This window comes from Cupressus sempervirens, chromosome 9 (genome assembly GCF_028749045.1).
Source record: "Cupressus sempervirens isolate cs-2001-9-10 chromosome 9, ASM2874904v1, whole genome shotgun sequence".
NCBI classification, from domain to species: domain Eukaryota; kingdom Viridiplantae; phylum Streptophyta; class Pinopsida; order Cupressales; family Cupressaceae; genus Cupressus; species Cupressus sempervirens.
The window spans coordinates 567,905,481-567,930,315 of NC_143126.1; the positions used below are offsets into that span (position 1 = coordinate 567,905,481).

The following is a 24,835-nucleotide window of genomic DNA, read 5'->3' on the forward strand; positions in this document are numbered from 1 at the left end:
CTCTAAAAGTAAATTAACTAATTTAGTTTAAATTGAAAATTCCTCCAAAATAGCATTTATGCTACAAACAGGTTAATCAATGACTTTTATAATTGTTAATGTATCAATGATAAAATGAAAGAACCATTGTAATAGTAATCTCAACTATAAATAACTTAATAATTATAAAAATGGATTTATACATATCTGTGAATCATGAAGAAGTTGTTATCCATTGAAGAAGATTGACAGGCAGAGGATTAGTTACAAATTCTAGCTTTTTTTGTGGGCAAGAAGCATTCACAGGAGGACATGGTTCTTACTCAAAACCCCACATAGCTTCATGGTATGAAACACATGCCTAATGCATGAAAATAACACAGCCCTGGCCAGGACGCTCTCAGGTATACACAATACCCTGAGTTGGACATACACTGTGTGCCCCTTCTCCAATGCCTAATGCCCAACCAGAGAACTTTATGCCCTCTCGCGTACCCTTTTGTAATTATTCTTCCTCCTCGTACCATTCTTTAGAATTTCCTTCTCTTTTTCTCTTCTAAGTGATCTCCTTCAAAGCCTTATATAAATGACTTAAATAACTTTCAAAGGAGTGGTTTCCAAACTATTACACTCTTTTCTTATATAACTTCCAAAGAAGTGATTTCCAATCCATCACACTCTTTTGAAAAGTTAACTTTTTATTTACCCTTTCAATTTATCAGCATTATTTACTAATATTTATTTGAACCAAAGGATTATTATATCTTTTATTTCTATGAACATTTTAATACTTATTTCGTTATTTCATAACTTTATCTTCTCTTGAAGAAAAAGTCACATAATAGTACAGCCCTATCCACATTCCAGCCTCCACCATACCCTTCTACTTCTACCATATGGCATACCTAGTCGTACCGTACACATTCCATTCCGTACGGCTATCTTCAAATCGCTGTACAATTTACCTTTATCCCATTGTACCATATACATTACTCTCCCTTTTCTCCATTGTACGGTCTCCAACTCTACCATACAAACAATTTTGTGCACTCAGGTGTACAGCCATCACACTCTCCTAGGACAACACCTGAAAGGAACATTACATTAACCATGAGATGTCCAATAGTTCTACTCATGGGGAGTTTGGAGATGAGCAGAGGTGTCTCAAATTTCCTCCAATCAAATATTTTTGTCAAAGGCCGCCAAATACTAGACAATGTTGTGGTTGCAACATAAGCTATTCACTTCATGTTCTCTTTGAAAGAAAAAGCCATGTTCATCAAGTTGGACATGTCTAAGGCCTATAACAGAGTTGGCTTGTCTTTTCTTCATTAGGTCTTATAGGCATTTGGGTTTTGTTTAGAATGGATCAATTAGGTTATGAGTTGCACAAATTCAATCTCCTTTTTTGTGTGTAACCACAGCTGTCCCCTCAACTCTCTTTTCATCTTCAAAAGCTCACACAAGGGGATCCTTTACCCCCCCCCACCATTTGTTCATTTTATTGCCAAAAGGATTATACCATTTGATAAAGTGGTCTTGGTTAATGTTTTGCCCAGAAAAATGATGAACAACAATAAGCAAAAGTAGAGAAAATAGACACAAACACAACAACTTATCCTAGGAAAACCCTTCAACTTGGAGGGAAAAATCCAACGCCACCAGAAAAATATCTCTTTTATTACTAATAAATGTTCTAGTACAATGCTTTTCACTTGATTAGGTAGATCAACACACAAAGCAATCATGTATATATAACTGAGAGACTCTTCATATTAAAACTAGAGGTCTCTTCAATTTTCAAATACAAGTCTCTTCATACTTCCAAACGCACGACTCTTTGTATGACACATCTCTTCATATAATATTATAATAAATATCTTCTCCAGCTGTAAACACAATATATAGGTATTATGTCAATTTCAATATATAGCAAAATCAAAGATAAATATCTCTATCACAACTACAATCATCAATACACCTTAGCAAGAGAGAGATCTTTAGTATATAGCTGCAATCAAAGATGTCAATGATAAATTCTCATCACAAAGATTCTCATTAAAACACAATATCTCAGCATAACACAATTTATCATAGTAGCATAAATTAAAGTCATGTGGTCACACATATGACTTCCACCATGCCTACTCGCAGAGGGTGGAATGAGGGTTTTCACCTCGAACTTCTCCCTTGAAAGAATGTATCTCCACCATGCCTCATTGCATAGGGTCGATCCACCATACCTACTCATAGAGGATGGACCAAGGGATTTCACCTGAAACTTCTCACATAGAAGAACTCATTAACAAGGGATTCACCTCAAACTTCTCTCACAAAGAACATATTAACAAGGGATTTCACCTCGAACTTCTCTCACAGAAAAGAACTCATCAACAACATGTATAAGAACGGTTGAGACTCTCTCTCAACAAAGACTCCCTCTCAACAGGGACAACTTTAATCACCACAAAAAGATAGCTGATTTCAATTTCACTAGATATGCTTGCAAAGAATTAGACTTCTCCCTTTGTCCTGAAACCTCCCTCTGAAGTTGAATAGTCTCCCTCTGGATATCATGTATGGTCTTCATCTTGTAATGAAAATATGTATCAATAACTCAATCTCATGATTGCAAGCAACATCCTCATGTTCATAACTTATGCGTGTAATCTCTCATCACTTCTTGATGTGTCCTACAACCAAGAGAAATTAATAATAACTAAATCAACCTATCATAAAGAGAAATATATAGAACATAAATTAATATTAATTACATAAAATTCATGATCAATATTCAAGGATATAAAAAACTTATCTCTTGATTGTCTTTTCAGAATTCAATCTTTGTGTATGTATCTTTCCACCAAACTATTGAATCTTCACCTCACCTTATGAAAGCTACCTGCACATAATACACCTTACATTGATTGTGTTGCCTTAAGAAAAATTACAATAGCATTGCAATCTTCAGCAACCAAACATAATTTTGCAGAATGGAGATACTCATTATGGTTGAGCAACTCAATCAACAAGACTCTAAAACTAAGCTAACATCCAAACCATAATTACGGGACTCGAACTCGCCTCCGACTCGAAAAGTCAAAATCCAACTTGAACTTGGCGACCGGACTCGGCAAGGACTCGAAAAATTGAAAAACCCATGAAATTCAAAGATTTTTAAGGATTTTAAAATTTTTTCATGCATCTTTTAGTCAATTAACATCAAATACACAATAATGAGATAAATAGAAGCTACTTAATACACATACACAATTTTGCATCAATCACATAAGTATAAAAGCGAATTTCTAAAGGAAGAAAACTGAATAACACAATATAAAGTGTTAAACATAATGTCAAATGTCTACAATATTCATGTATTACGAAATCCATGGTATCAAAAGTTCAAAACATATATCAAAATAACAACTAGAGTGTAGAACAGTAGAAGACTAAGGCTCATATTAGCCTATGTCCTCCTACAAGTATGCCTAAGATAAGTCATGGAAGACTGTAGAGCCATCCTCTCTCCTTGTGTCTGAGGTTGAACCTCATCCTCATCCTCATCCTCACCCACATAATTCTCATCATTAGATTCTGATCCATCACTCCTAGCCTCAAGGTCCTACACTGTCTCCTCGCGCTCTAGCCTCCTCGATTACCATCGCTACTGCCTTAGCCTCCAAATCCACCTGATCAACCCACCCACTCCACGTCTTCATCACTAAAGATAAGATCAGCAATCTCTGTGTTCCACTCTGCATGTGGATCAACATTCTCTAATACAATCGGTGATGTATCGATGCCCAGGATCTCTCTATGGCGAAGGCGAAGGTTGTAGTGAACAAAGGCAAAATCATTCAATTTTTTCACTGCCAACCTATTGCACTTCTTCGAGTGTATATGTTCAAATAGACTCCAATTACATTTGCATCCTAATGCACTAGATGGCTAGCTCGAGATGCGAATCGCAATCCTCTGTAAACTTGGCACCTTAGTGCCAAACATCTCCCACCATGCATTTGAAACAAGAAAGTTTTAAATCAATTCAATAACTTTGACTTTATCAAAATAAAATGGTAATAGAATTAGAAATTAGGATGTAGAATCGAAGACTTTTACCAGACATCAATTTTGTCCTATTTTTCTTGCCCAACTCCCGTGCAAATAAGTCCCCTTGAGCTTTCTTAAACAACTCAATCTCACGGGCTACAACTATTTCAACTCTTGAATCAGGTGATATTCTCTCTACAACATCATAGAGGCCACTCCACACCTCATCGTCAGCCTTGAAATGTGGGCTGAATTGGTATGTGGGATTAACAAAGTAGGTCGCTACATGTATAAGCCTGTGAAGTAGATTGTGCCAACGTCTATCAATGACATCTCATATAGGCCCATACCTATCTCGATTCCCTGCAAAAAAAGAGTGAATGGCCTCCTTGACCCTATCCATGCCCTCATAAATGCAGCCCATCAAGGGCTTCTCTCCATCAACAATTCATAGGAGAACAACAAGCAGCTTTACGAACTGCAATCATTATGAAAGTTGAAAGAGAAACAATCAACTTTAAGTTTTTTTTTTTTTAAATGAACAATAATTTGTAACATAATTTCATAAACAAAAAAAGTTGAAATGAGGACAAAAACAGAAATTACCATCACAATATCAGCGATCGGTGTCCAAAATGAAGCCTCATCAAAAACGTGATCAGTTGCATCTGTCCCTGCAGTGGTCTTTGCATATGATGATGCAATCCACTCTTCACTAACAAACATGCATCTCAAACCTCCCTTTGAATCAAGCAAAGATTTCAATGTGAGAAAATTGGTTGCAAATCTAGTGACCCCTAGACAAGACAACTCCTTTTGGTCATTGTATTTCCTCATGAAGTTGAGGACCTATGTATGATTATATATGAATTTGCATACACTCCTTCCTTGATCTATAATTGCTTTTATCCAAGGGAGTTTACCAAGATCCTCTAACATGAGGTCAATGCAATAAGCAGCACAAAGGGTCCAAAATATATGAGGGTGTCTCTCCATAAGAAGCTTTCCTAGAGCAACATAATTTGTTGAATTATCTGTAACTATCTGCACCACATTCTCCTCACCCACGTCCTTTGTCACTTCATCCATTACCTCACAAAGATATTCAGCATTCTTTGTTTTTTCTGAGGCATCAATTGATTTCAAAAAAATCGTGGCACCTAAAGTAAAAGAAACAAATTAGTATAATGAACAATGATGAATCATAATTTATAAATTCATAATTTATAAACTTAATCACTTAAATACAAGTTCTACTTCTAAATTTTTAATGTCTAAGTACAATTACCTGATGAGGAGACAAGAAAGTTGAGTGTTCTACTCCTTCTATCAGTCATGATGGTGCAACCCTTCGTCTTCCACACCTCATGCTGCTCCTTGATTGCACCTTCTACATCAACCACCCTTTGGGTCAAAATAGGGCCTCCTAGCTCGTCAGCACTAGGGGCTTTGAACCCCGGACCACAAACAGTAACAACGTCGATTGCAATTTTCCAATAAAGGGACCTAAAACAAATTAGTATATTATAAATAAATTTGAAAACAAAATACAAATTAAAATAAACAAAATAAGCATATTATTGTCTCTTGAAAGTTGAAAATTAGAAGCAAGAGACGTAAGACATAAATTAAAATTTAAATAGATAAGTACCTTGCTGTAGGGTGAACCCACACTAATGGGTTCCACTTTAGTGGAATGAAGAAAGTTCAAAAAGTTTTCCAAATCGCGACTTAGGATGTTTGAATTTAGTTTGACACATTCGCGCGAACGTATATGAAAGGTTCGCGTGAACATATACGTTGGGTATGTTCGCGCGAACATACTAGCGCGTAAATTCATACATTCACGCAAACATATTAGCTACATATGTTTGCGCGAACATATGAAAAGCGCATTTCCGGCGGATGGCAAATAGTTTTACAAATGGCAAATAGCTTTACAAATTGGACTTTTTCAAGTTTTTTGATTGTGTATGTTTGCCCGAACATACCCTTAAAATTTTCTGGTGGCCGTGAAAATTTAGGGGGGGCTGTTCATGTGAACATATGTTCGCGCGAACATGTAAAATTTGGAAAAGTTTAACCCTTTTTTCATTTTTTTTTTTTGCTCTTTTGACCCCCATAATTGCAGGAGAATGATCTCCTACTATAAAATTAAAAATGTCAAAATGTGTTGCTCGGAGCAAGCTTTCCAACGACTATAATTGTAATACATATTTTAATCATTAAGACTTTCAAATATGAGTTTAACTCATTATAGGTTCATTATTGATTGCACGTCAACTGACTTTGACACCTCGGGAAAATTAGTAAATTAGGTCAAAAAAATTTTGAAAAATATGTAGGAACTACTTTATTGAGATACCTTTCTATTCAAAAAAAAAAAAAAAGGGTTTATGACAAATTGACTTCAAATTATCTGTGTCAAACGGAACGTATGTCTGAATTATGGTTCATGTCACTTCAAAACTTCATAAACTATACAATATTCAACCAAAATAAATCAAACCAAATGCATCCTCTAGATATTGATGTTACAAATCTAATGCCGAAAGAATTATTTCATTATCATTTCTAGAAAAAAAGTTGTGTGTCAAACGGATTGTCACTCTTGAAAAATATTGAATTTTATTATGTACCACTTTTCGGAAGAGATAAAAAAATTTGACATAAATAATTTTGTTTTTTAGATTAAAAATTATGGTTACAAAGTAGGAACAAAGTACTCAAAATCACTAGTTTATGTCATCTTGAAATTATTTATAGTTTTGGAGATATAGTCACTTGAACATGACGTTTGTTGCAAAAATATTGATTTCAGTGTCAAAATTGGTCAAAAAGTAGAACCCATTATTGTGGAATCACCCGTATTGAATGAAATGTTGTTGTAGATGAAGAAGTCTCCTAATGTCAATTTTGCATAATCATGCTTCTCCTTGTTCCAACCCATACTCTCAAGCGATGGTTGTGCATCTGGAGCCATGCGTGGAACAAACATGGAATCAAGTGTTGATCTTTGCTTACGAATGTGAGGCCCAATGGTCACACTCGTAGAAGCAGTAGCATCCATAAGTGGAGCAGGGGATAATGGAGAGCGAAAACTAGAATGTTGTTGGGCTAGTTGTGTCATTTCTTCATGTTACTTCTTTTTCAATTCTTTTTTCTCCATTTTATCCTCTAGAAGAGTTTGCATGTCTCGCATAATATCCTGGGGTACATCTTTGCATTTTTTAGCATCATGCCTAGGTATATGTGCTAGATGATACTTCAATCTATTTATGCCTCCCCCATTATATATTACACCGCAATGCCAACATATAACAACTCCCTTTTTGTGACCTGGGATGGCATGTTTCCAAACCTTATCCCTTGCTATTGCAGTTGGATCTGTATCAGGGTTAAATGCAGGCCTAGTTCCACTTCCAGAAGGCTCACCCTGAGGCATGATGTCAATGTGTTTGCTGCTGCAATATGAATATATTATAAATAGAAAAAAGTTAGCATCAAATCAGATTTTTAAACTTTAGGGCCTTCTTACTTTGTCATCAAGATAAATTAGAATAAATTTAGATTCGAAATAGTACATACTAGAAGTAGAGACTAAAACAAATGTAAACAAAATGGAAAGTAAAAAATATGAATGTGAAACATATTACAAAACAACACAAAGAAATGCAACTTGTTGCTTACCTCTTCAAATTTGCACAAAGTCAAACAATGGAAATGCAGGTAAGTTGTACAAGCCTCCTCCAAATGCTTCCTTAGGCTCCTCTCAATGCTTAAGTGCAAGCTACAAAGTTGCACAAACCATCAGCAATCGCTATGGGAGAGCCAACCGATTTGCTAATTTCTCTCTCAAAACCCCATTACTCTTCTCTAACTGTTTCCTCTCTATCACAAGCATAAGCAAATGGTGGAATGACCTTTTTAGGTCAAATAGATGTTATAACAATTGAAAAAATCCAACTTTAAGTCTTTGTTTATTTTATTTTTTGCACTTTATGACCTTTGTTGTCGGCAAGAGTCCTGGGCTCAGGACTTGACAAGTCTAGTGAGTCCTTGGACTTGACTAAGTCCGAGTCCAAAGGCCAATTGCCTCGGAAAGTCTACCTCTACCTCGAACTCGCAGAGTCCTGGAACACTGATCCAAACGCCTCCATTCTATAATACAAACTCGAGTGTATGTGAATAGACCACTCACACAAGACCAAGAAAAACTCCTATCATGACAATACTAAGATGATGAAATGGAAGACTATACCCTTTTCATGAATGCACGACAATTACAACAGATTGTCGTCACATAATCAAGGGCTATGCAGGCATACAAATAGATTGCATAAACAAGTGACCACACTCTGCAAGAATACGATAATACAGTCCCTCACTAAATTAATGCAACCACAGAGACAACACAGAAACTGAAGATTCTCTCACAGAAAGCCAAGAGGTAACGGTTACAAGCATCGATCACATCCCTCCAGCATTGACTAACATAAACTGACAACCTCTTTCATAGCTAGATACACAAGTATGCAAATTACTTATTACAAAAGATCATCTCAAGGAATACCCAAAATTACAAAAACATATCTTTGCAATAAAAAATGTCTCTGGCTCAAATAAACACTAAGAGACTATGCGCAAATTACTCATGCAAATAGACAATAGTTTCTATAGCCAACAGTACATTACTTCAAGATGAATTTCTTGCTTCAAATTTACCCACAAGAGCATTTAATGTCATAATAACCAGTTTGACACATATCAGAATCAAACTGTAACTTCTGGAAAAAAATTCCTGACCTTTTAACAACAGACCAGTATCTTGTAATTAGGATAACGTTTCACTCTTAGATGGTCACAAGGGATACCCACAACTTGAAGACTCTTCCCTTCCCATCAAGGGCGATAACATGAAAATACTTATTGATGATTCCCTATGTTGTTTGAACTTCCACGATGACTCAAAATGTTCAAAAAACTTGTCACTTACCTTCAAGTCAGCCTCTGCAAACAACATCTCTTCAAACATATTGAGTGCTTTGTACTGTCATTGTTTGGGTCTGCACCATCTCTATGACTCACGGCAAAGATGTCTAATGGTTTCCTATCTGCATGTTGTTTATGAACTTCTCATGCCCGGTGTTTCTCTTGAGTGCGTAGCATTTGTCCTTGTAAAAGGAAACCATGTCAATACAGTAGTCTTCGCTTTCCCAAATCGATAGTTGTTGCTCTGCAGCTTATTCGGAAACTTTAATCTATTTCCCTGACTGAAGAATCATTGATGCTTTCTTGAAATATCACATTTGTTCATGCAACTGCCAACAATATGTTTCCATAGAACACATAACAGTGGAAGTCAACACACGACTTTCATGAATTTTGTTGATTCAGAAATGAATGGTCAAATATGTGAAGCATAACATAAGATAGATTGATAGACAAACCATTACACAGTAAAATTTGCACAGCAACAAAAGCGCCTAGAGAAATGAAGGAAAAGCATAAGGATTAGAAGACATAATGCCACAAACAAGACAACACTCCGATGCTTGAAAATGAATAGTCAGGAGGAATATTCTTTATAACCAATGAACAAGAACTAATGAACGCATAAAATGTATAATGCCATGAATGACCAAAATACATTCAACTTACTCCTCTCAATAGAGCCAAGCTGATCGCCATTTTTCACCACAAAGCAGAGCCAAAAGCACAGCAACTCGCACAAAGTATCACCCTCTGTAATAAGCACCAAAGTAGTCGGCTTAAGCAAGCCATCGTGGATACAAAACCCATCGAACATTTGCTGCCCAAGCTTGTTATCCCAACGGTCGATAGATATCACACATTGTCATTACAATATCAACTCTTAGTGAGATTACGATAAACTCCTTCCTTGGTGGTTCCCAAACATGAACCGATGAAGTTATTCCAAATGAAAACACAATACCAAGCCATGTCATTTTATTCCAGTAGAGATGAGACGAGCATAATTAGAATAATAAACATAAAATGAAACTATATCAATAGAGGCATGAATGCATTTCTCTCACAACTACCATAATCATTAACAATCACATTTGGCCTTATACATTCTCCTTATTGTAGTTATCAAAATTGGCTCTAATACCATGTTAATGTTTTGCCCAGGAAAAATGGTGAACAACAATAAGCAAAAGTAGAGAAAATAGGCACAAACAGACACAAGAACTTATCCTAGGAAAACCTTCAACTTGAAGGGAAAAACCTAGCCACACCAGGAAAATATCTCTTTTATTAATAATGAATGTTCTAGTACAATGCTTTTCACTTGATTCCTTATATCAACACACAAAGCAATCACATATATATAATTAAGAGATTCTTCATATCACAACCAAAGGTCCCTTCGATTTTCAAATACAAGTCTTTCCATATTTCCAAACGCATGACTCTTTGCATTACACATATCTCTTCATATAATATTTATGTTAAATATTATTATAAATATCTTCTCCACCTGTAAACACAATACATAGGAATTATCTCAATTTCAATATATAGCAAAATCAGAGATAAAAATCTCTATCGCAGCTACAATCTTCAATAGTCTCAAGGGACTCACCCAAGTTTGGTCTTTGGATGGTAATTCTAGCTATTCTGCTCATCTTTAGGTCACGGATGAGTTAGCTAAAATTGAGGCTGCAACCAAATTTAGGAAAGTTGTATATGTTTATTTATCTACTTCAAGCCAACAACTCAAGGAAGACAAAGCTAGCATCTTCTTTTTTACTAAATCTGATCCCATTCAAGATAGAATTGCAAATATCCTCAATTTTTGCATTGGGGCTTTGTCTTGGAGTATTTGAGTATTCCACTTTCCAATTGGAGACTGGAGACTAGAGAAGCGAACAATGGAAGAAGATTTTGAGCAAGTGTCATTAGAGGGTTAGCTGTTAGACCTTTTGAAGGCTCTGTTTTGTTTGGTATTTGGTTCTTTTAAAAATTATTTTACAATCTCTGCCTATTTATAAATTTCTAGTCTTAACTACTCTTAAGTATTTCCGAAAATGAATTTGATGCTCTCTAGAAAGTTCTTATGTGATAAAAATCTAGATTATGATAAACAAAGTCTTGCAGATGAGGACTTGATTTGTAGTCCCAAGGAGGCCAATTGACTTAGTCTCAAAGAGCTTGGACTTAACAACAAGGCCTTAAGTTCCCAACCATACTGGAGATGGTGAAAAAATTCATACCAATTGTGAGCAAAAATTCTTTACACCAAATATTTAGTAGTAGTTGATGAAGATATTCCACGAATGGAATTGAACAAGAAAGGCTGCATGATTTGAAACATTATTAAGAAGGGGGCTTCACTTACAAAGCAAGGCCTCTTCTAGATTATTACCCCCCTACTTTCTCACCCTTTCCCCAACTTCAACCTCTTTGTGACATTTTTTAAAGGCGGGCTGGTTCAAGATTGTTGATTTTAAGTTCATTTTTCATTAGGAAACTTATTCCAACATCGGAAAGAGCCTTGCACTTTGCCAAGTGGAGGCTCCTTGGAGGAGCAAAATGAGCTACCTTCATTTTTGGTTGAATGAAATTGCAGTTCTTTGTAGGAATTAAGCATCCTTAGTTGGAGCCATGACTCGGAACTTAAAATGAATTTATATGTTGCTTCTTGGGTATCAGGCTCTCAAATCACAAGAAGAGTGCATGGATTTTCCATGGTGGAAAAGAATTTAGAAAAAGAATGGCTAGCCAAAATGCTATTTTTCTCTTTGGCTTCTGACACAACAAAAGTTTAGCAAGGACAATATCAGGAAGAGAGGTTTTCAGGGACCTTCCTTTTATTTTCTTTGTGGCAATAATGAGGACACCCGTCACCTATTCTTTTAGTGTCCTTTCCTGAATAGATCTGCAATCTATGGTGGAAGCTTTGAAATAGACCTTTTATTCATACTATTTCTTGTCCAACTTTTGCAACTATTTGGGTCGTCCACCTACCTCGGCTTCCTTCCTTCTAGCTACCTGGGATATTGGACATTTCTTTATTCTTTGGCAGATTTGTTTAATGAGGAATCAGCATAGTTTCTAAGGCATCACAACAAAATCTGCAAAGTTGGCATAAAAGCAAAAAGGTGATTAAAGAGAGACTATTTGAGACAAAATTCCATTTGGATGACCCTCTTATTGCCCCTCCTCTGCACCTGCTTAAATTTTTGTGAGATTTTTCTTTCTCCTTGCCCACAGGACGGACCTAGAACTAGGATTCAAATTCCCAGCAAGACAAGTAGATCTGGAAATGGAATCCACCTCCTGATGGTTTTCTTAAACTTAACATTGACGGCTCCTCTAAAGGCAATCCAGGTGTAATGTCCCCTTATGTGAATTATATGGAATACAAGACCATTAACTGACAAATTCAATTGCAAGAGACTACTTTCCAATCAAAAATTGTGAAATTCTTTTAAGATTGATGACAATTGATACCACTTAGTATAAGAAAGATATATTATAATCTTCTCTATAGTTGATTATGCTTAGGATATACAATCAATACCAATTGAAATATGATAATCTTAGTCACTGTATAATATATCACAAGTCAATGAGCATCTCTGATATTTTTATAAGATAAGATAGAGTATCTCTCTTGTCTCTGATATGTCAATGACAATTATGCAGTGATGATCTCTGCTATATTGCAATCTGCAATTATAAGCTTAGTCTGCTATTCCCGATATGACAATGTAGATTATGCTGCAAGTTACCTCTCAATTGCTTGAGGCTGTTCCTGATATGGCAATATTAAAATGCTGTAAGTCTTCCCTTTCTATCACTTATAGCAATGAAGCTAAGTTGCTGTTTCTGATCCAGACTCTAGAAGTATGCAATGACCTTCTCGATATCATTTATATCTGTTCCTGATATGACAATATAAATTATGCTGAAGTCTTCTTTCTATCACTTATAGTGGTGATGTAATTTTCTATTTCTAAATTAGTCTTCATAAATATGGAAAGGGTGTTGGTTCTGTTCCTCATTGTTCTCCTTAAATATATGCAACCGAATCTGCCCAAAGGCAACTTCTCAATTGAGTGATCTAATCATGGATGAGTAAAAATATAGAAAAAATAAGACAATGTTCCCAAAATGTTTTAGATCTGCCTTAAATATTTCTCAGATGTTCTTCCCTTAAGAGTTGTGACCCTTCGATCATTAATGAAGTACTGTGTCTTTTCCTTAATTGCATTATTTTATATAACATTAATCACATCTCTGTCTAATTGTGGCTTTATAGTAAAGGTAAGAGACTTGCATTAGTTTGATAAACTGCACCTCTTTACCATCATTTGTTTTTGTAGTGATCCGGGCTAGCAACGGCCAGATTTGAGCTTGAAATTGAATGCGACTACTACTCTAGGATATCCATATGGTAACTAGAAGGACACTCTGTGATAGCCGTACGGCAGTATTTGGCATACGGATGAGAATAGGATGGCCGTACTGTATCTATTACAGGTCGTACGGATGCCTTCAGTAAATGTATATGAAATGCCGTATAGGAGCCTTTAGGGATTGGCATACGGTGGATGATGGTGTCTGTACAGGATGAGACCGTACGGGTGGAGTTCGTACGTAGCAGATGTGGTCTATACGGTGCAAGGAAGAGACTTGGCATACGGTGGTCAGTCCGTACGAGGGGTGTTGAGGACCAAGGAGTGTGTACGGATATGATTGGATAGGGGTGAGCGTACAGGGGAAAGCCTTAGAGGCCATATGGTGGCACAATAAGGACGGGTGCCAAAAAAAACACCGTACAGTGGAAAGGGGAGTGGATCAAGACAGTGTGTGAGTGGGAGAAAGAATGTTGTACACGAGAAATACGATGGAAATGCCAAGACACATACAAAACACAGTACATTAATGGCATAGCACTAAATCACACCCAAACAAGTATTCACCAGATTGTTTCGAACACGAATTTGCAAATAATATGAGAACTCCAATAGCCGGATATAGACCAATTGTACACCGACGGAATAGGGTGAGGGTTGAATCGCACCAAAACCGCACAAACCAAATAGGGAAGGTCTTTCAATTTCGAAATGGCGAACAATGCCGAACTCCAACAAGAATCCGCAGTACAGAGAAATATAGTCCAAAAGCATGCCTACAAACTGACTACAAGCCGCGCTCAAATACCCATTGGGAAAAGCTTTCCGAGGGTGTATAAAGTTAGCCGACGGCGACACAAACTACGAAAACTAAATAAAATGGGTCCTAGATAAAATAAATCAATCGGCCCGTTACAAAGATTAAATGAGTACATTTATTTTATGACGGGGATATTACAGTCCTCCTGTCCCAAAATTTGTTTGTCCTCAAGCAAGTGCAGTGCCAAGTGCTGGAGGATGTGTTCGCCTTCCCACGTTGTGTCATCCAACGGTAGATGTCGCCAACGTACCAAGTACTCCCTCACTGTGCAGTTCTGCAAGACCTTTTCACGCACTTTGAGAATCTCAATCGATTCCAGAATGAGCTTTCCTTGCTCATTGAGTGGCGGAAGGTCAGTAGTGACTGTGACGTTTTGCCCTATAGCCTTCTTCAGACAGGAAACATGGAAGACATTGTGAATGCGGCTACCCTCCGGAAGTTCCAGTTCGTACGCTACCTCACCAATGCGACGGATCATGCAGTAGGGACCATAAAAATGCGGCTTCAGTTTCTCCTTTCCTGTTCCCTTTAATGAAGATTGTCGGTATGGTTGAAGCCGGAGATAGACCAGATCCCCCACTTCAAAGCTCCTCTCTATCCAATGTCTGTCCGCGTACACCTTCTGTCAATTTTGTGCCTGCTGCAGGTTTCCTTTCAAGCTCCTCAGAATGTCCTGTCCTTCCTGAAGCCAATCCTTCGCCCTTGGAGCGCGATTGTCGCCTAGAACTGTGTCGATGAAGGAGAGTGATTCATGCCCGTACAGAGCTTTGAACGGCGCCATCCCGATCGACATGTGATACGTGGTGTTGTAGCAATACTCCCCGAGATGGATCTATTTTACCCACGCGCATTGTTGAGCCAAGACGTAGTTCCGTAGGTAGCCTTCAAGCCATTTGTTCACAATTTCAGTTTGGCCATCTGTCTACAGGTGGTAACTTGTGCTCAGTGATAATTCTATCCCTGCCATCTGAAACAGCTCTGTCCAAAAGATACTAATGAATCGACCATCCTAATCGCTAATAATGTTTCAGGGTAACCCGTGTAGGCGAAAGACTTCTCTAAAAAACAATTCAGCGACCTGTGCAGCCAGATTTGAGCTTGAAATTGAATGCAATTACTGCTCTAGGATGTCCGTATGGTAACCAGAAGGACACTCTGTGATAGTCGTACGGCAGTACACAGGAGATTTGGCGTACGGGTGAGGATAGGATGGCCGTACGGTATCTATTACAGGTCGTACGGATGCCTTCAGAATGTATATGAATTGCCATACAAGAGCCTTTAGGAATTGGTGTACAGTGGATGATGGTGTCTGTATAGGATGAGACCGTACGGGTGGAGTCCATATGTAGCAAATGTGGTTTGTACGATGCAAGGAAGAGACTTGGCATAAGGTGGCCAGTCCGTACAAGGGGTGTTGAGGAACAAGGAGTGCATATGGATATGATTGGATAGGGGTGAGTGTACAGGGGAAAGCCTTAGAGGCCGTACGATGGCACAATAAGGACGGGTGTCGATAACAACACCGTACGGTGGAAAGGGGAGTGGATCAAGACAATGCGTGAATGGGAGAAAGAATGCCGTACACGGGAAATACAATGGAAATGCCAAGACGCATACAAAACAGAGTACATTAATGGCATAGCACTAAATCATACCCAAACAAGTATCCACCAGATTGTTTTGAACACGAATTTGCAAATAATATGAGAACTCCAATAGTCGGATACAGACCAGTTGCACACCGACGGAATAGGGTGAGGGTTGAATCCCACCGAAACCGCACAAGCCAAATAGGGAAGGTCTTTCACCACCGAAATGGCAAACAATGCCGAACTCCAACAGGAATCCGCAGTACAGAGAAATATAATCCAAAAGCATGCCTATGAACTGACTACAAGCCACGCTTAAATACCCATCAGGAAAAGCTTTCCGAGGGTGTACAAAGTTAGCTGACGGCGACACAAACTACGAAAACTAAATAAAATGGATTTGACATAAAATAAATCAATCAGCCCGTTACAAAGATTAAATGAGTACATTTATTTTATGACGGGGATATTACAGTTTTAGTTATCACACTTTCTCTTGTTGCGCCACTTCCTTCTGAAGAATACAATATCCAAATATCACAAGCAAATACTGAAACTATTCATGACTTGATTGAACTTAATTCTAGCATCTTAATGGACTTCGTTGTTCCTTCCTCAACAAGGCTTAAACTAGTTTCAACTAATACCTCATTGAATCTCTCCTTACTTCATTTTCTTCGGCGACCAAATAAGAACTAGTTTATGTGCTAATCAGGAATAATTAGTGTTTCTTTAAAGCGATGTTACTTCAACATAATTAATGACGATGAAATTGATTACCTTCATATAGGAATACAGTTGCTATTTAAAATGCCGCAATATTACGATTGTTTATGAATGTGATTCAAATGATAGTATCTGTTTTATTTTTACCATCTTGTATCACTGCCTCTCCAAGAATAACTAATCAGCTTACGATATTGCTAAGGAAAAGTAATGATGAGTATGCAATATTCATTTCAGACACCTTCATCATATGATTCATATGTGACACCTATTGTTCAGAGTGACCCAATATCAGGCAGTGACTATAGTGCAAAGGAGAATATATATAGTTATACATTCCGGCTATATTTAAAATGCCGCAATATTACCATTGTTTATGAATGTGATTCAAATGATAGTATCTGTTTTATTTGTACCATCTTTTATTGCTGCCTCTTAAGGAATAACTAATCAGCTTACGATATTGCTAGGGAAAAGTAATGATGAGTATACAATATTCATGTCAGACACCACCATCATATGTGACACCTATTGTTGAGAGTGACCCAATATCAGGCAGTGACTATAGTGCAAAGGAGTATATATAGTTATACATTCCCGCTATATGAACTGTGATTGAAGAGCACCTAGCATAGTCATGATACCTTTGATTGTATGATGTATTTCCTATTAACCTAATGCATACTTTCAAGTTTCTCAATATCACTAGATAGTATGCCAACGTTAACAATCCAATAGGGCCTTGTTTGGAATGGGATTGGGGACATCACACCAAGTATTGCATAGATTGTTGGTATTTTTTGAGATAGTGTGGGCTTCAGTCCAATTTTTCTTTTCTACCTATTCGGAGATTCACTTGAATAATTATATGAAATCTTATGCAATTCTAAAGGCTTTGAGAAAATCCAATGAAATGAGTTATTTATGAAATTGACTCCATGATTCTTGTCTCCTAGCTGAATAAAAGGAATTTACAATAAGCCTCCTAGAGATTGACCTTGGTTGTTAAGCAGATTCTCTATTTGGCTATCGATTTGGATCCCATGTCCCTTGTCCATGTTCCCAAAGAATGGAACAGGGTGCCAGATACTTCAACCAAATGGGCCTCTAAAGGGATATGTAATTAGAATGCCACTGACTAGGGTGATTCAGACCAAGATAAATTTCAGCATATTCTCAAGCTTATTGATGATGGTCAAAAAGAGTAATTTTAAATTGTTGAGTCTGGGTTGGAAGTGGAGTGGAAGAAGTTGTGGCTTTTCTATACAGACTGACTGAGAGTTTTGTAGGATCCTGTGGTGGATCCTTTATATGTTCTATTTTTTTATGGCAAGTCATCTGGAAATCCTTCTGTTGTACCTACATTTAAGCCTTCTTGCATAAATAAATAAAAAAATTGCCATAGAAAAATGGAACATCCACCTCAATAGATACGGCCAAAAGTGGCTGCCTTAGCAAAAGAGGATAAGGAACTGATCCAAGAAAAAAAGGAAAGGTGGCCACCCTAGGGTTAGGTACATGTGTGAATATTTAAACAGGTATAGACAGCAAAGTCAACATTCCAATATATTTTCTCTTAAAAGTCTTCAGCTGAGCTCTTACTCACAAGTCCAAGGACAGAAACCATAAGGATTGCATACAGATACAAGGACAAAAACCCGTTAGGCATCCCATATGGAGACTGGGAACTAAAACCCTCAAACTTACAATCAGTGGTTCCATCTTGGGAATCACACAGAGCTTTAAAGATTTAGAACAGTCCAGTATATTAATTTCAGTACTCTCCTAATCAGCAGTCAGCATGAGCACCTACCTACTTCCAGCATAGGAAAGCCAAATAGCAATCAACACCATCACTTCTTAGATTCGGTAGAACAGTCTAGTTGTACAATCAACTTCAGCACCTCAGTCTACCTACAGTCAATTTCAGCTCCTTTGCATAGCAATTCAGTTTCAGTTAGTTTCATCACCATCAGAGCAACAAAAAGGCTTCTTGGGTGTGAAGGGTGAGACTGGAGGCCACAAGACGCACAGCAGCTATTTCAGGCTCCAGAATCCCTATCATACAAAGCCGCCCTCCATCAAGCTGCAGCAGCAAGATTATCCTAAACTTGTAGCCCAGTTTCATATCAGAAGGCCATTATCACATAGGATCAGCAGCAGATTTTGAGGTTGGATTATCATACTCAGTGAGTTAAGTTGTAACCTCGCAGTGCTTCTAAAGTTTGCAGCAAAGCTTTTATTTGTTAAAGAAAGAAACTATTTGTAATGAAGTGCTGTTTTCAGTATTCAACAACATGTTATATTCCTTGACAACTAAATCATTCGAAAAAATATTGTTCTATATAAGTTGACATAACAATTTCAGATAAAAGGATTATTGCTTACATACACCCATATATTTAAATAGCAATTTTACAAACACGTACACTATTAAAGTAATGTAGAGATCAGAGTTATTTTGTAATTTAAGTATTTAAAAAAAAAAATCAAATGTGTCAGCTGTATTCTATTTTTCGTTATCATGCACACGTCATTATAACCCATCCCTTGCTGCCACTACAGTTATGCCCCTCAGTGTAATTAGCTCAAAATTAAACAAAAGGGAGTGTTATGCCTGTTTCAGGCAAAAATGTCAACATCGAAAGTCAAATGGCCTACCTTATGAGAATGTAGTTAACTAATTAAAGCATACCTACCTACAAACAATTCCACTATATATGATGCCTTCACTCCAAGTAAAACAGTCAAACTGTAACAAGATTACAGAAAAATCCTAGTGGAATGGGTCAAAGGGAAAAGAAAAATTTCTCCAATTGCCTGTGAAAAGATATGCCCACAAGATGAAATGTTAATTTGTGTTGGAGAATCATGAACATCACAAATTCCATTGTATAAGCAAAATTGATATGAACAGTATATAAAGAAAAGGATATGCTTTGAAGGAGGATGGCTATAAAGTAGTACTTGAACAACCCGAAAGCTGAATGTTGTTTACTTTAGAGCCTCTTCTGTATCCTTATTAAGCTTGGCCCTTGGGAGTTTTGAGGAGGTATAAACCCATAACTAAAGAGGGCTTGAGATGGAATGCAAGAGAAGGTGACCAGGTTTTATTAAAGATGATTCCAGGACAAGGTCAGCTCCTTCGGTTTAAAATGAGGTGCGTACTGATCTAAAGGTCTATGCAAAAATTGAACTAGGTGACAAAGTTACAAATTACCTTGGTACTTCAAAGAAAGAAGAAAATAAAAACATTTGGTATGGCCCCACCATTCGGATATAGACAAATCTGTAGTTCTGGAAAATCTTTTCAAATATGACCTCCCTCCTGTTGCTTCTCTCCTTGTGTTGTCCTTGATGCCCAAACACGAACTTGTCAGTTATGCTCATATATGGCATTTTGATGTAATTTCAGTTAAGTGTCATTTGATGGCATTTGGTGTTGATCAGTTTGTTTTGGCATTGATCAGTTTACTTGGATTACAGGATACATTCAGTTTAATAGTTAATGATACATTCAGTTTGATAATTAAATAACACAGTTTAGATCAGAAAGATGATAGTTTGATAGCCCAATTATGTGATGCTTAATGTGACCTACAGATTCTTACATTTGAAGTCAGTTTACATGCTCAAGTTGAATTGCCAATTAAAATTCGTCTTGGTCACCCTGAGTGATTTGATGTCATGACATTTTGTAAGGGTAAGGGCTATCCCAACCACCTTGCAGAGTAAACACAAAGGAAGCAAACAATAGAGAACAATGCCAACGAGAGAGAGAAAAAAATACTTTATTGATTCATCAAGTAATCAGCATACATGCCCAGCTGTAAGGCCTTCTGGGTTACAGTCAGATACAAAATACATTCAAGATCCACAATCCAGCTTCAAATTCGCATTTCTAGACACATGCATTCCCCCTTTCGAAACCCTCTAACTTCTTCCTTTAACCTAAGTGTAAGAACTCTATTTATACTTGTCAAAACAGCTTACAAAAGATTCTAGATCATTACATGAAAAAAAGACCGACCCCAAAATGGTCAACACTCATCCCTAAACAAGATCCTATCATTAAATTCACGATCGAAATTAAATACGCAAGTCGGCTCCCTTTGGGTCGGCCTTGCCTAGGTGACTAGATAAACTTGATGGTTTTTAAAGTGTTGTATAACACAACATTTGGCACCAAGTGGTGCTAAGGTTGTGATATTAGTTTCTATTTGATGTGAGTATTAATGTAATTCAAGGCAATAAAAGGCATGCAATTGGTATAGACATGTACTTGGAAAACATTGTTATCAGCATGCGAAGTTACTTGAAACATTTTGTAATTATATTTTTTGTAAAACCCAAAGCTCCTATAAGCTAGGGCATGGGATTGAATCACCATGACAAATTCTTTAGGTTAGTTTGTTGGTGGCAGAGTCATGAAACTCTCATGACAGTTTGTAGGTGGTTGAGACAAGAATCTTGAAAGATTGTGAAAGGCTATGAAGGAGATACAAGGGCAGACTATACGGGATTTTGTGAAAGAAAATCTTGCACAAGTGTTTTTCTTTCATGATATCTCTGTTATGTTTTCAATCCATGTAAAGCATTTTGTTGAGGACTTTGTATTATTTGTTAGTTTACCCTACTCTGTTAATGTTTTTATTTTGTTTAAAAGAAAATGGTCTTAGTAATGATTTGAATAAAATCTTTTCAAACCATTTAGAATGTGATTGTATAATGTTTGTAGCATACGGGTTTAGTCTAAATTGTATACCCATAGCATGTCAACAGAGTTTAGGGGGTAATTAAATTCTTTCAAACCCTAGTTAAGGTTTTTTCTTGTCTTTGAAGGGTTATTTCTTAAACCACAGTTTGGCATATACTGTTATTCATGTTGCTAGAATTCTTGTGTTACTTGGTGATTAAGGATTTCGGTCTGACCCTAGTCTATTATGTATTGAACACATTGCTTATATTCTTTGTTCATTGTGAAGTTAGTAGTGTCAGTGTTTCTGATTTAAAGGTTTCCTGATAATGTTGATACTTGTTGTAAATGTTGGTATATATTGTTGTTAAAGTTGCATTAATCTTGGTGTTGAGTTCATGAAGTCAATAAAACCATTTTGTATTGTCAGGTTCTTATGTTTGGTAAAATGATTCTGTTACTAGTCCACATCATTCTGTGATTAAGGGTTTAGTTTGTCACTTCGGTTACTCTGTTTTTTAATTGAGTAAATTTTGTTTAACATGGATATTTGGAGTGATGAACATACAATCAGATTTGACATGTAATTGTCTGTCACATGATTAAGATGCAAAGACAGTTTTGACAAGTTGTAAATCAGTTTTCAAATGGCAGTTCAATTTTGGTTTCTCAGTATGGAACATTACATAAGCCTGATATTGAGGACATTATCAGTGTACACAGAAAGAGATTGGGTTTTCATTCATTGTGTATACAGTTCATTGTGCACATAGGTTTCAAATGCAGAAATATCTGTTAAAGAATGCCGTGGTTATGATTTGATATGATGCATTGTTTGGTGCAGAGTGACAAATATACTCAATAATGTCCTGTATTAAGTCATTATTACCATTCTTTTTCAGATATCCTAAGACTGTATAAAATCAGATATTATAAAGTGAGAACAAGCCAGTGAAGCATTGAAAGACTATCAGTGAGACATTTGTACAGCAAGTGAGGCATTGTGAAAGAATATGTTCACATAAGCCAGTGAGGCAATCAAGTGGTTTTATTCTCCGCAGGGTTTCCACTTGGGACAAAAAATTGTGCTATGTTCTTTCTGTGCGTCTTACTTGTCTTGTTATCTATTTTGGTATTGATTGCACATTGTTTCAAGTTATTTAAGTATGAATTGACATTGTATTTGTTATAGCACTGATTCAACCCCCTCCTTCTCCCCCTTCCCCTTCCCGTGGTATTGTATTCCAACACCTCAAAATGTGAGAGGGGGTGAATAGCCTATTACTGGAAAAGTGGGTACTTAATTTGAGTAATTTATATTGTATTTTTTGCCCGTTTGGTTAATTAGTTGACCCCAACTGAGAATCGGTATCCAGCCGAAAATTTTTATGGATCTAAGTTAACCATAAATACCTTTAACAAAGAGAAAAAAAAAAAATTAATAACTTTTATTAAGAGAACAATCAATAATATATTGTGCAAGGCCTCGGTATAAATAAATAATATTTTCTACAACTGAACTTGCCGCTTTAGAACGTGCATACTACGAGAAGCATATCACATGCATTTTATGATGATCAATGATCCTAGTTGGTAATGGATTTAGCAGGTTCATTTTCTGCTCGGATGAGTTATGTTATGCTCACTTTTCTCAAGTCGGTTTATATCACTTGTTTTCAGTCGGATGCTTTCTTTGCGAAAGACTGACCGATGCACTGGCAAAGTATGTAGAAATTTTGCTTTTATTCTTCTTCAGGTCTCTTATGTCCACTATGACGAGGCTATGTAAATATTCAAGAATTGAGAATTGTATTCTCCGGTCTATTTACAATGCTGAAGTTGTTTGTTTTCAAGCACGTATTTGATTTATTTCCACTTGCTTGGATTTATATGCGAAAAAACTCTATATTAGAAATCTGCCGCATGTTTTAAGCTTCTTACCCGGGACTTCCGTTTGAGAAAACAGGAAAAGTGTAAATAGTCAACATAGCCTCTGTTCATCTTTGGCTGAGATGGAAATAACTCTTTCTTTGTTTTGCATGTTATGTCTCTTCAGCAAAACCCATAAATTGAATCGATTTCAATTAAATCAAAGAGCAAGCCAAAAAGATTAACTTAGTGAATCCTTGTTTGCAAAAACGTGTATTGCCTATTAGATGAAATGAGAAAAAAAACAATGGAACATCGAATACGAGAAAATGCCTCACCTCTGTTCTTGCGATTGTGTAGAGGGCATTGGATGTATTTGTGTATAAAGGGAATCGAGTATGCCGGCCATCGTTCACTGGATGGAGAGAACATAAACAAATTAAAATGAATACGAATATCAGTATGGAACAGGAAAGAATATAATATTTACCTTGAAATCTGGTTCTAACAACATCCAGGGGATGAAGAACAGCAACAGTGGTAAATCCGGCGATTGCCCCAGCCGTGGCATTCTCCCACTGCCATTGCATCCTCCACTTGCTCCACTGCAAGGTCGAAACAAACCTTTTGCTAAATTTAAGTTTCTCTAGATTTCTTCTTTGGTTGCCCGCCGCCTTTGGTTAGGAAAATTGCATGCACAAAAAGTAAGGCATTCTAATTGATTATTAACAAGGAGTTGGAGATTCCAACCGGAAAAATCATATTTATATAAATGGATTTTCAACGCATTCAAAGCTTAAAATAAACCAGTCTTCTTGTTCTGATCATCTTCTTCTTCTCCAGTTCAGTTTATTAGAAAAAAAATCATCTTCAAGGAGATGTATTATAAGAATCTTCATTTTATCACTCGTCTTCTATCTTTTTCCTAATTCAAATTTAAAAAATCAATTTTTCATAATGTAATAGTTTTAAATTATTCTATTTTTAATTGTTATTTATATGAATCGAATAATTTTTATTGCTTAATTAATCCCTTTCTTCAACATAATTCAAGAACTTTTATTATTATTCAATTATCTTTTCAAATCTTATTGATTAAATATTAAATTTAATTAACTAATCAAAACTTTTACAATTATATTTATATATATATAATGAAATCTTTATTTTATTTAACTAATGAGTTGATTTTGTCTATCTCTATCATGGAGTCAATGATCCACCAGTTATAGCTTCATTTATCATTGTTATCAAATATGGTCAATTGATCTTTGATTTTATGTATTTATTCTTGCTTGCATTGTACGCACTCCATTGCTAAGATTTAGCATCTTGTGTGTATCGTAAGGCTTCTAGTTGACCTATTATTGATTCACACTAATAAAAATCTTGAATCCTCCAGTCTCTCACTAAATAGATTGTGCCAAAAAAAAATGTATCATTAATTTTGCATGATTGTCTCTAAATTCATTATAGATATTAGATTTCGTTAAAGTTATCAAACTTTGATTGTGAAAGAAACAATTGATATATGATATATATCCTTAGTCAAGTTTAGTGATATTCTTATACTATTATAGTTAATATTATTGTGAGTGGGTATTAATATTGAATTGTAGCATGTTATAAGGCAGATGATAGACGGCTTTATAAGTCCCAAGAATCGTTATTATAACAGAGATCACATTCGATGTTTGAAGGAAGTATACAC

General features: G+C 36.4%; 1 protein-coding gene across 4 annotated transcripts in view; it reads right to left on the reverse strand.

The window, feature by feature from the left end:
• Nucleotides 1-24,051, reverse strand: part of FOLT1 (folate transporter 1) — a 242,002-nt gene extending 217,951 nt beyond the window's left edge. For 2 of the 4 annotated variants that reach the window (XM_089801152.1, XM_089801154.1), the window contains exons 1-2: nucleotides 23,615-23,980; nucleotides 23,463-23,539 (exon numbers count right to left, since the gene is read on the reverse strand). In XM_089801152.1, the coding sequence (XP_089657278.1) occupies nucleotides 23,463-23,539; nucleotides 23,615-23,714 (177 nt within the window). In that variant the 5' untranslated portion in view covers nucleotides 23,715-23,980. Of the gene's footprint in view, nucleotides 1-23,462; nucleotides 23,540-23,614 lie in introns of all 4 variants that reach the window. The other 2 variants (XM_089801155.1, XM_089801153.1) reach the window with 2 other exon arrangements.
• Nucleotides 24,052-24,835: the final 784 nt, after the last annotated feature.